The sequence below is a fragment of the Caretta caretta genome, chromosome 4 (genome assembly GCF_965140235.1).
Source record: "Caretta caretta isolate rCarCar2 chromosome 4, rCarCar1.hap1, whole genome shotgun sequence".
Lineage (NCBI taxonomy): Eukaryota > Metazoa > Chordata > Testudines > Cheloniidae > Caretta > Caretta caretta.
The window spans coordinates 9,016,859-9,029,725 of NC_134209.1; the positions used below are offsets into that span (position 1 = coordinate 9,016,859).

Here is a 12,867-nt window from a genome sequence, read left to right on the forward strand (position 1 = left end):
CAGTTCACCGCTGCTAGGGGCTGTAACATCTTGTATTCTCTGTGGATGGACTCACAGGGGGACTTTTAACTCACCCCGCCAGTGGGTTACACATCTAGTTGCAAAGAATCAAATCTAGTTCAACATGTTCTTGACTCTGGTTCACTGTCAGCAGGAAGGAAGGTCTCTGCACCGCTCCGTATTTTCTAATCTCTGCGGTTTGCCCTTTCGTGAGTTGAGCAGAGTTACATTATTATGGGTGATGTTACAAGAGAACTGGAGGCCCCGTTGTGCTGGACCGTGCAGAGACACATAGCACAAGGCCTGAAGGGCTAAATAGATAAGACAAAGGGTGGGAGGAAGGAAGTATCATTCTTCTTCGAGTAGTGTCCTGTGGGTACTTCACTGAACGTGTATTTGTGCCCCCTATGCCTCAGATCGGAGATTTTAGGTAGCAGCGTCTATTCAGCCCCCACAGATGCTGTCCCTGTCTCGGGCCCTGTATTAGGGCTATAGAGCATTGCACGGGCAAACTGCCCTCAGCTCCTTCTCAACCACCTTGACCTGAGACAGGGCCTCAGCAGCCTCCGAGTTGAGAATACCTCATCTATATTTTACTTTCTGTTTTGAGTGATTAGTGTTCGTTCATTGCATTTCAGTCAGTTAGTGTTCATACTCCCCTTCTGTTTCCTTTTTTCAAAAAAAAAAAAAAAAGGAACAATAAACTAATCCCCCCTCTTTATTTTGTTATAAGACTAGCGAACTCCCTGTCCTTAGTTCTTTCTTGCCTCCTCCCTCTGGGGAAGTGAAACCTGGACAGGGTATGCCTGGCTCTTCCAGGTTTAAGTGTTGTTTCTCCTCCCAAGAACCAATTCCAGTCAGTGATGTACATTCCCACTGCATTTGCTGTCTTGGAGAGTCACACGTGCCTTAAGAGTGTACTTTCTGCCTGAAATTAAAAGCTAGGAATAACCTTTAACTAAAACTATGACTACTAATGATGGAAAGTTCACTCGGATCAGCCTCTGACCCTGGCCCTGGGACACACACCCCCGTACAAGAGTCCCCAAAGTGGCCGATTCCATCTACTTCCTCGGCTCAACACACTATGGCAGCTTGGAAGAGGAAATTTTTGGATTCCTCTCAAAAAGCCACAAAAAATCAGACTACAAGTCATTGGGTAGAGAATCTACCACAAAGAAATGATCCCTAACAAGATCACCACCCTGGTACTGACTGATCTACAATGGGGTACCCACGAGACGACTGGCTCCTCAGCTACTGGTACCACCAGTAAGCCTAAAAACCCAAGGGGCACAGGCTATGGGAGTTTGGTACCATTGGGGGGAAAGGGGTGGTAGAGAGAGAACCAGCTCCTCTAGCTCATCTCCGATAGAGCGCTCTAGGGCCTCGATACCAAGTGCTTTGGCTCTTCAGAAGACCAGAACAACACTACCGGCCATTTATCAGAGTGCAAAAGACTCCCACTCCTGTCAGCTCCTTCTACATGAGCCACGTCTGCTCAGCTTCCCTCAACGGCGCCACCTGCTATTCTGGTATCACAGGAATTTCATTTGCCTAAAGACTTGCTGGTTTCAGAGATGCCTGAGTGGCCCCGGTTCAGCACCGACACATTCTTGGTACTGACCACATCTCAGTGCCCAGACACACATGCAGCACCAATGGAGTCTCCCACAGCATCCATGACAGCTCCACCTCTTCCAAGTGACGAGGAGGAGGAGGAGGATGACAGATTCTCCTCAGTCTCCTTGGAAGGCTCTCTGTCCCACTACCAGGGAGCGAATCACCCAGAAACCTCTGCAGAACCAGCTTATCACCATGAGAGACATGACCCACACAGTTGGTATGGACACGCTTGGGTGCACCCATCAATGCCCTTTGCACCACCCCAGTGGCCATACTGGCCTATAGACCCCAATTCTTGAGGGCCCCTAGTGTTGCTCATCAGGATAGGAGAAGGCAATCTCCTACTGCTTCTCTGTCTAGGTCTCCTGATCCACAGGAGGAGAACAGGCAGTGAGATGAGACAAAGCGATTACTCCAGTGACGAATATCTCTTCATCCTCTCCTGATGAAGCTGTTATGCCTCCCCCACCAACTCTGGCAAATGACTTCAAACCATTTCAAGACTTCATCAAAAGAGAAGTGGATTCTCTACAAATTCCACTGGAAGAAGTCAAGGTTTTGCAACACAAGCTGTTCGACATCCTACACCCTTCATCATCAGCCTGTATTGCACTCACTATTAACGAGGTATCGCTGGACCCAGCAAAGACTATGTGGCACAGTACATCCCACATGCAAGAGAGCGGATAAAGATATTATGTTCCCTCTAAAGACTCGGACTTTTTATTTTCGCACCCATTCCCAAAATCCCTTGTAATCGATGCTGTAAATGAACGTGGCAGACAGCACCATGCTAAATCAACACCCGATGACAGAACTTAAAACAACTTGAAAATCATATTCTTAGGTGACCCTGCAATTTAAGATTGCTAATTACCAAGCTCTTATGGCAAAATACAACCATATCAATTATTCTACATTAAACACCTTCATTGACCATCTCCAATTAGTTTCAGGTGATCACTACTGAGGGTCAGCTTCTTGCAAGGACATTGTTGCAGGCACCTCTCTAAACACCTCTGACACAGCTGCTCGCTTCATCTCAACAGCAGTGGGCATGCGGAGCTTCCTGGCTTCACCTTTCTGGCTTTCCAAGGAAAGTCCAGTCTACTGTGAAGGACCTTCCATTTGAAAGATCCAAATTATTTGAAGAGAAAATGGATGAATTCCTCCACATACTAAAAGACTCTAGAGCCACTTTGCATTCACTGAGAATTTATGCACCTGCACAAAAAAGAAGATATAATAAATCACAGATGACACAGAGATCCCAGCCTGATCAATTTTCTCCTCCCCAAAGGCATTATGAACCCCAACAGAAAACACAATGAATACAAAAGCGAAGATCAACTCCCCCACAGTCATCAACATCACAGTCATCTACATCTATGCACAATTTTTGATGTGTTGTTTGAGGACCCAAGTTACCACCCCCATTTTAATTTGCTGCAAAAACACAAACATCACCACTACTTTGGCAACTGCCTTACTCTTTTTCATCAAAACTGGGACCAAGTGGGTTTTGGAGATCATCTCCACAGGATATTCGATCCATTTTACCTCCCTCACTCCTGCCTACCGCTCCCCCCCAACCCTCCTCAGGAACCCTTCTCATGAGCAGCTTTTACATCAGGAAACAAGTTATCTTCTGAACTAGGTGCTGTAGAACCAGTTCCTACTCAACACAGCGGGAAGGGCTTCAACTCCAAGTAGTTCCAGATACTGAAAAAGAATGGTGATTGGAGACACATTCTGGATCTACGATCACTCAACAGATTTGTAAAGATGCAACGCTTCAAGAAGGTGACTTTGGCAGCAATAATCCCATCTCTGGACCATGGGGACTGGTTCTCGACCCTTGACCTACAAGATGCTTACTTCCATATCGCGATCCACAGAAGGTTTCTAGTATTCACTCTGGGACAAGACCACTTTCGTTGTCTGCACCCAGAGTGTTCTCAAAGGCCCTTTCTATGGTTGTGGTGCTCCTTCGCAAACAAAGAGTGATAATATCCCTGTATCTGGACGATTGCCTGCTCAAGGCATGCTCCTTTGATGATGCTTTGACGCCCCCACAAAAGACTATGGACCTATTCCTCCAACTGGCTCTAAAAGTAGACATCCAAAAGACCATATTAACTCCGGTATAACATCTGGAATTCATAGGGGCCTACCTAGATGGAGCAGAGGCCAAAGCCTTCCTTCCCTCATGCAGGTTCAACAGCTGAGACAACTTAATCTCAACAGGACAGGCCAACCCTCAAACCTTGGTCAGAAATAGTCTTCAACTACCGGGACACATGGTGGCAGGCACCTTTGTAATAAATCACGTGAGACTCCACATGTACGGGCTTCAGTGGTGGTTCAGCACATACCAAGCACACACAGTATAAACAAACTTCTATTGATGCCCGCAACAGTCAAAAACTCCCTCAACTGGTGGAAAGACCCTCACAGTGTCTACTCAGGAGTTCCCTTCACTCAACCACCCCCAGCGTTAATAATAACAACAGATGCATACCTACTGGGATGGGGAGCCCTCCTGGACACCAACATTAGTCAAGGCAAATGGTTCCCCTTCGAATCCACATTGCATATCTACTTACTGGAACTCAGAGCAGTCAGGGAAGCTTGTTCACATTTCCTCCTACTGACCGGGGGAAGCATATAAAGATTATGATAGAGAACACTGCATGTATGTTTTACATAAATCACTAGGGAAGAGCAAGCTCACCTTCCCTTTGTACCAAGGCAGTGAAACTCTGGAACTGGTGCATTCACCACCCCATAGAACGGCTTCCGTATGAGGAGAGAGTAATCAGGCTGGGACTTTGCAGCTTGGAAAAGAGGTGACTAAGGAGGGATATGATAGAGGTCTTTGGGGCACCTGCCATTGGCCACTGTTGGAGGACAGGATACTGGGCTTGATGGACCTTTGGTCTGACCCAGTCTGGCCATTCTTATGTTCTTATTTGTGGCAAGGTTTACTCATGCCCTGAGACATCATCTTGTTGTCGTCTTACGATGGAAGGCGGTGATGGCAGCGAGATGCACTTCCAGGGAGCGTAGCGATAACCCTGACATTTTCAGTTCTAGGATGCAATCTACCACAAGTGGTAGTGGAGAGGATATAGGGGTAACATGTTTCCAGTCACATCAGAGCTGGAATCTCTTCCACTATTGAGTAGACATGGTCTTTACATACTCAGAGCAGGTCATTTCTAAGAGTTGGAAGCATTGAGTTGGAGAACCTGTCGATTGGGGTGATGGACCTTGCCAGTATCCTGAGAGGGGAGACGAGGAACAGGCTGGTGAGTGATTGGCATGCAAATCGCCAGTTGAGTACGGCATGGGAATCACGGTTGTCATGGCCACAAGGGGTCTGTAAGTGTAACCCTGGCCCTTTCTTTTCTTTCCTCAAGCAAGACCTTTGACATTAGAGAAATTGGAGGAAAGGCATAGAGGAGACCTGTGTTCCAATGTAGGAGAAAGGCATCTCCGAGAGAGTGATGACCCAGGACAGCTCCAGAGCAGAACGGGGAGCACTTCTTGTTTCTGGCTGTGGGGAATAAGTCTATCTTAAGTCTATCTCACCCTCCACCCCCCCCCCACGTAAAGAGTTGTCACTTTGGATGGGCTAGCACCAGTAGGAGAGTGAATTTGTGTGGGGGGGTGGAGGGTGAGAAAACCTGGATTTGTGCTGGAAATGGCCCACCTGTTGATCACTTTAGATAAGCTATTACCAGCAGGACAGTGGGGTGGGAGGAGGTATTGTTTCATATTCTCTGTGTGTATATAAAGTCTGCTGCAGTTTCCACGGTATACATCTGATGAAGTGAGCTGTAGCTCACGAAAGCTCATGATCAAATAAATTGGTTAGTCTCTAAGGTGCCACAAGTACTCCTTTTCTTATTTCTCCTTTGTGATCCTGGGAAAAGTTCCTGCTGAGAGTGTCCGCAGGAGTGTTCTGTGTGCCCAAGAGGTGAGCTGCTGAGATGTTGGTGTGAACATAAGAGCATAAGAACAGCCATACTGGGTCAGACCAAAGGTCCATCTAGCCAGTATCCTGCCTTCCAACAGTGGCCAATGGCAGGTGCCCCAAAGGGAATGAACAGACAGGTTATCCTCAAGTGATCCATGCCCTGTCACCCAATCCCAGCTTCTGGCAAACAGAGGCTAGGGACACCATTCCTGCCCATCCTGGCAAAAAGCTATTGATGGACCTAGCCACCATGAATCTATCTAGCTTCCTTTTGAACCCCGTTATAGTCTTGGCCTTCACAACACCCTCTGGAAAGGAGTGCCAGAGGTTGACAGTGCGTTGCATGAAAAAATACTTTCTTGTGTTTGTTTTAAACCCACTACTTATTAATTTCATTTGGTGGCCCCTTGTTCTTGTATTATGAGAAGGAGTAAATAACACTTCCTTATTTACTTTCTCTATACCACTCGTGATTTCATAGCCCTCTATCATATCCCCCCTTAGTTGCCTCTTTTCCAAGCTGAAAAGTCCCAGTCTTATTAATCTCTCTTCATACGGAAGCCATTCTATACCCCTAATCATTTTTGTTGCCCTTTTCTGAACCTTTTCCAATTCCAATGTATCTTTTTTGAGGTGGGGCAACCACATCTACACACAGTATTCAAGATGTGGACGTACCATGGATTTATATAGAGGCGATATGATATTTTCTGTCATATTATTGATCCCGTTCTTGATGATTCCCAACATTCTATTTGCTTCTGTGACGACCGCTGCACATTGAGTGCATGTTTTCAGAGAACGCTCCACAATGACTCCAAGATCTCTTTCTTGAGTGGCAACAGCTAATTTAGACCCCATCATTGTACTTGTATAGTTAGGATTATGTTTTCCAATGTGCATTACTTTTCATTTATCAACATTAAATTTAATCTGCTATTTTGTTGCCCAGTCACCCAGTTTTGTGAGATCCTTTTGTAGCTCTTTGCAGTCTTCACAATCAGATGTTCTACACTGTCATGAGACCTCAACCACGCCCTTCGGTTTCTTACAAGACTTCCCTTCGAACCCATGGCCTCCTGCTCTCTTCTACACCTTTCTATGAAAACTACAATCCGAGTGGCCATATGTCTGCACAGAGAGTGGGAGAGATAGGGGCTCTATTGGTATACCCCCTGTTTACAATTGTTTTTGAAGATAAGGTTACATTATGACTGTACCCCACATTCCTAGTGAAAATAACTTCACACTTCCACATAAACCGGTTTATCCATCTCCCCACTTTTTTTCCAAAACCACACCAGGATAAAAGGGAGGTGACACTACACACTCTCAATGTCGGGAGAGTCCTTTTATTTGGTGAGGATTAAGCCCTTCAGGAAATCTCGCAGACTACTTCTCTCCATTGCAGACAGATCTAAGGGAGCCTCAATCGCTAAACAAAGACTCTCGAGATGGATATCAGACTGCATTACCCCTTGCTATCACACTTAAGGCATTCCACCTTCCTGTACGGTTCGAACTCACTCCAGGAGATCTCTCTCCACTTACACAGCCTTATTCAGGAATGTTCCGATCACAGACATGTGCAGAGCAGAAACGTGGACATCTGCTCACACATTTGCTGAACATCGTGCAGTCACCCACATCTCAGCAGAGGCCCCGTAGAAGTGTGTGAGGGGCCCACAGGCACCTGAACTGTGGCTGCACCCCACATGCCATGCCCCGCCTGAGGCCCCGCCCCTTTCTCCCTGTGCTCACGCCACCCATTGCCCCCAAGGCCCTGACCTCACACTACCTCTTCTCCCCAAGCCCCTGACCTTGCACCAACCCTTCCCCCAAAACCCCAGAATCACTCCCTCTTCCCCCCAAGACCCCGCCTGCTGCTCACTCCTCTCCCCACCATCACTTGCCTTTACAGCTGGCAAAAAGTGGGGGGAGGGCCTGGCCCCTTGATCCCCCCAGTTCCGGCACCCCTGCATCCTCTGCTATATTTTATTCCAGTGTCTGATGCTCAGGACTAGACTCGACTCTGAAACCCCACCCCTCCGTCACGGGTACGGCTGCCGAGTCGCCGAGACAGCCACAGAGACACCGCTGCAAGAAGGAGAAAGGGTCCCTCACCTGGTGCCGTACCTGTCGCTCTCTGAGATGTGTCCCTGTGGGTGCTCCACTATTTGCCCTCCTTCCCCCCTGCTCTGGAGCTCTGACCTATGAGCTCTGTGGTGGAGAAGGAACTGGGAGCAGTTTGTCTGCACAGCGCTACATTGACCTAATGCGGAGCACGAGATGGGGAGAGCGGATGTGTGGGCCGAACAGAAACGACTACCTAAAATCTCCGATGTGAGGCGCCGGGCTGTGAATACACAGAGCATGGAGTAACACACAACTCGAAGAACTGCAGTTACCGCACAAGGCGAGGAACCCTTTCTTATCCCGCTTTACACTCAGGAAACTGAGGCCCAGAGAGCTCAGGGCCGCAGTTCAGCTAGATACAAGCTTAACTTTATGTGTGTGAATAATCACGTTATTATAAGTCAGTCTCTCGCTGTCAGGCATTTTGTCCAGCCCTCAAATAATTTTTGTGGCTCTTTTCTGCATCTTTTCCAGTTTTTCAACGTCTTTTTCCAAATCAGGTCAGCCAGTTATTCCGACAGCCCCACGGCCAGCTGCACTGACTGCCAGCCACTGCTGGAGTGGCCCAGGGCAGCTGGCCCCGGGGACCACCTGACCAGCAGCCGGTGGGGCTGGCCCCAGAGAGCGCCTGAGCAGTGGTCCCTCGGGCGGCTGAAGCAGCTGCTGCTCAGTGGCCCCTGGCAGCTGGTGCCACTGGCCCTGCTCCCCCTCCAGCAGCAGCCCCGCTGAGATTTACTTAGGGGGCTTATGGTATAAATCATGAACTGGTCACAGGTGGGGAATTTTTTTGTTTATTGCCCATGACCTGTCCACAACTTTCTCTAAAAATACCCGTGACTAAAGTGTAACCTTAGGCCTGGTACACCGGTGACTGAGTGAGGGTCTAAGGTCTGTGATGTACAGGAGGTCAGACTACAATCCTTCTGGCCCTGAACTCTGTGAATCTATGATGGCAGTTCTTTGCTAGTATGAGAGGGGACCATTGCCCCCCAGAATCTCACCTCTTTGACTCTTCTTTCTTTAGAAAACCTGCGATCTGAACTGGAGAAAGAGAGAGGTAAGTTCCTGGGACAAGTTCCCTGAAATAACAGTAGGAATAACCCAGCTAATGCAACAAGATGAAACCTCGCCTCTTTCTTCCTTTTCTCTTCCAGAGATTCTGTGCGCTGAGCTGGAGAACGAGAGAGGTAAATGTCTGGGCTCTCCGGAGGCTTGAACAAGTTTCTCTCACTGTACATAGTCAGACAGACTTTGGCTTTTGTCTCTGCACTATCTGTTAGGAGAGGCTCTGGGAATCAAACGGACGGGGAGCTCTGACTAATCATCGAGTGGGGTAACTGCTCCATAGATAAGGTTGCTGCTCAGTTTCCATCATAAGCCTGATTTCAGCCCCTTCCTTTAAAATCTGCACACAGGGGAATGTCCATATCCAAAACTGGTGGGTCTGCCTGGGCCCACGTACCTTTTTGCTACTGAATTTAAAGGAATGGAGGGGTGGGGGGAATTCTGATGCCCTGGAAACAGGGGCTCAGCGCAGTCCCAAAGTCTCCTAGCACTCTCTGACACTTTGAGGCACAAGCTCAGTGAGAAGGAGCCAGCTCATGTTGCTGGGCCCATGAGCTGAGATCCAGTGTCCAGGGCCAAGGGTTAGCTCATTAAACCCTCACTGCCATGTTATCAGGGCCTAGCCCCTCACCAAGCTGCCTGGCACAAGGGGAGTGTGAACACTACACCACAGGTGAGCCCAGCTAGGGCAGGGCCATAGGAGCCCAGCGAGGGTCAGATGCCAAGAAGGGGGGTGTAATCTACAGAGCCCAAAGCCACTAAGAGCTCTATGAGGATGGAGCTCAGGCCAGGAGACCTGGTCGGGAAGAGCGCAGCGGAGAGCACAGTGGAAAGGGCAAAGTGGTCCTTTAAAGGCAGATTCCCTAACCCAGGAGCTGTTGTAGAACTGACTGCATACCTATGTCTCTCTGTTTGCAGAGAAATCCCTGGCCGAACTTGGTAAGTGCCATGTGTCCCCTTTTCCCCACCCCAGATGACATTGTGTCCTTTGCCGGCAGTCCGTGCTCCGGGGAGTGCTCACCTCTTGGTGTGTTTGATTTCAGGCTGGAGTAAAGTCAGCAAAAATGCAGGTAAGTGAAGCTGGTATTTTAATGTCAGACCTCCTGCACCACTCTGCTGCCCAGCAAACGCGCACATGCCAGAAATCACAGGGAAAGAGCAGTATGGTCAATGAAAATGCCAGATTCGTCCCCAGTTTACTTGCATAAAACAAATGCTCACACTTAAGGGTGGAGTCCCGAGCTCTCCAGTGTAACTGCAATAAGTCAGAGTGCTCCTAAGGCCAGGAACTTACCTGCTGTCAATTCAGGGGGGTAGGTGCTTGCAGCCGTTGGTAATTATGGTTCAGAGTTGGGGTTTTACTGGACACATATGGTGAATTCTCATGTGTTGTGTTGTTATTAATTAACTTCATGAACTAGAAGGGTTCTAGGAAACTGTGTAAATTACCTTAACTGGCTGCGGGTAATTGTCTTAATGCTTTTTGGACTGGTGAAATCTCTGTTTTTATGGAGTTGTCAGTCAGTAGCCCTTTGGCTAATTCAGTTCAAATATGGTAGAAAAATTCTACCTCAGACCTGGACCAAATCTACCAAATTTGAGTCTGATAGGACTTTGTGGGTATTAGAATAGAGGGCTCCCAACTCGGGTGTAGATTGGAAACTCAGGTGCTGTCTTAGCTGTGGAGACGTGGTAGCAGCCCCAGAGCACAGATTTTGTGGTGGGTGACTACTGAGTTCTTTTAATGGTTGAAATGATGCCGTGTGTATAACACCTGAGCTCGTTCCTTACTGGGGCCTCTGTAGAGGTTACAGACAGGCCCAATGGGAGCTAGAGGCATCCCCAGCTCTTCCAGGGGAACTATTTGCCCCTATTGCCTGGGAGGAGAGCTGCAGTGAAATGCAGAGAAGCAGATCCCTGGGAGTTAGAGGCGGGAAATCAGAGAGTGTCCTAGCCAAGACAGAGCTGGCGGGAGGATGGGAAACAGCCTCGATGGGCATAGGCACCAACTTCTGCTGGTGCCCGTGGGTGCTCGACCCCTCCTCTACCCCCAGCCCTGCCCTGACTCCACCCCTGCCCCGCCCCCATTCCAACCCCTTCCCCAAAGTCCCCGCCTCAACTCCTCCCCCTCCCTGCCCCTATTGGACTCCTTCCCCAAATCCCCTCCCCGGCTCCGCCTCCTCCCCTGAGTGTGCCACGTTCCCGCTCCTCCCCCCTCCCTCCCAGAGCTTGTTACGCCGCGAAACAGCTGTTTTATGGCTGCAAACACTGGGAGCTAGGGGAAGCAGGGACACAGCGTGCTCAGGGGAGGAGGCAGAGGTTAGGTGAAGTGAGGTGGGGGGGGAGCTTGGCTGCTGGTGGGTGCAGAGCACCCACTAATTTTTCCCCGTGCGTGCTCCAGCCCTGTAGCACCCACGGAGTCAGCACCTATGCAGTGGGCTGCACTCTGCCCCTGATGCTCTGCCCCATCTCTGCAGCGATGGTGAGTCTGGATCCGGACACGGCTCATCCCAGCCTCAAGGTCTCTAAGAATCGGCGATCTGTGAAATGGAGGGGCCTGCAGCAGGACGTGCCTGACAACCCTGAGAGATTTGACAGTGAAACCTGCGTGCTGGGCTCGGAAGGATTTGCCTCGGGGAAACACTACTGGGAGGTAGCGGTTGGAGGTGGTAGGACCTGGGCTGTGGGGGTGGCCAAAGAATCTGTCAGGAGGAAGGGCTGGATCTGCTTTTCTCCTGAGGAGAGGATCTGGGCCGTGGATCAGTGTGGGAGCCATTACCGGGCTCGCACCTCCCCAGAGACCCTCCTGCCCCTGACTGGGAGCCCTGGGAAGATCGGAGTGTATCTGGACTATGAGCGGGGCCTGGTGTCATTTTATCATCCTGGTATGGAGGCCCCAATCTACACTTTCACCAGCTCTTTCACTGGGCAGCTCCACCCTTTCTTCTGGGTCTACTCCCCAATCACGCTGTGTCCCTGAGATATGGCATTGTGGGGATAGCACCTCTCACTGGTCAAAGACGTTTTTTGTTCTGTTGTTTTCCGAAATGGACTAATTTTTCATTTTTAAATATTTTCCATTATTTTTTTATTCTTCTCAAAACTTGGAATTTTCCAGAATGAATATTTTCAGTTTTGAAAATCCTACCATTTGACTAAGTTGAGGGCTCAAAATTGGCAAAGCAGAAGAAATCCTGATATTATGGTGATGAGTGTGGTGTAAGAAGCTACATAGAATAGAACAGAACCCAATAAACAATACATAATGGGACCCCTCTGCCCAAATGAAAGGTTTAAATTGAAAATTTTGTAATAATGGAAAAAAAAAAAACCCTCAAGAAAATCCAAATGTTTTCACAAAAAAATCTCTTTTTGTAAATCGGCCAAATTTCCTCAAGATATTTTTTGAATGAAAACTTTTGTTCAGCTCTAATTAACACCTGTAATTGCACATAATCAATGAATGTTTCCTGATTCTTAGTACTGTAATTTATCAATTGATCATCACTGATAAGTGGAAGGGGTAAGAACATGTGTCAAACCCTGTCCCAAAACATCACATTGTCCAAACTGGATAAAAGGCTCCAAGAAAGTAGATTCCTAACCAGTAACCATGTTCTGCGACATTACTGGTGAAAGAAATGGAGTCAGAGGAATGGAGGGAGCTCCGGTTCTCTGGATGAGTGTTGATCATTGGGTTCACAGCATCCAGGAATGCTGAACCTAAACCCAAAATGACAGGTATGTCCTACACCAGCTCCATGTAGAGTTTTAGGTCAGAAGGGACCATGAGATCATCCAGTCAGACCTCCTCTATATCACAGGCCACCAACACACCCAGCACGCTCACATCAAGCCCAACATCGAAGATTAAACCAAACTATTGCAGCCCACAGGAGACTAGACTCTTACATGCCAAAGCCATGGAGGCCCACCCAGCCTGAGCGGAACAAAGCATGGGGGCAAAAACTAGATCAGTCTCATAATACTTCCCCATCCTCATAATACTGCCCTTGAGGGGCGCTAGCCTTCTCCACCCCCACCCACCTCGGCTCCAG

The 12,867-nt window shown here is 48.6% G+C and overlaps 1 protein-coding gene across 1 annotated transcript; it reads left to right on the forward strand.

The window, feature by feature from the left end:
- Positions 1–1,225: 1,225 nt before the first annotated feature.
- LOC142071812 (butyrophilin subfamily 2 member A1-like) lies at positions 1,226–12,115 on the forward strand. Its single transcript, XM_075127363.1, has 7 exons — positions 1,226–1,272; positions 1,776–1,843; positions 8,769–8,801; positions 8,899–8,931; positions 9,728–9,748; positions 9,853–9,879; positions 11,287–12,115. The coding sequence occupies exons 1-7, from the start codon at positions 1,226–1,228 to the stop codon at positions 11,787–11,789; spliced, it is 732 nt and encodes a 243-aa protein (XP_074983464.1). The 3' UTR covers positions 11,790–12,115.
- Positions 12,116–12,867: the final 752 nt, after the last annotated feature.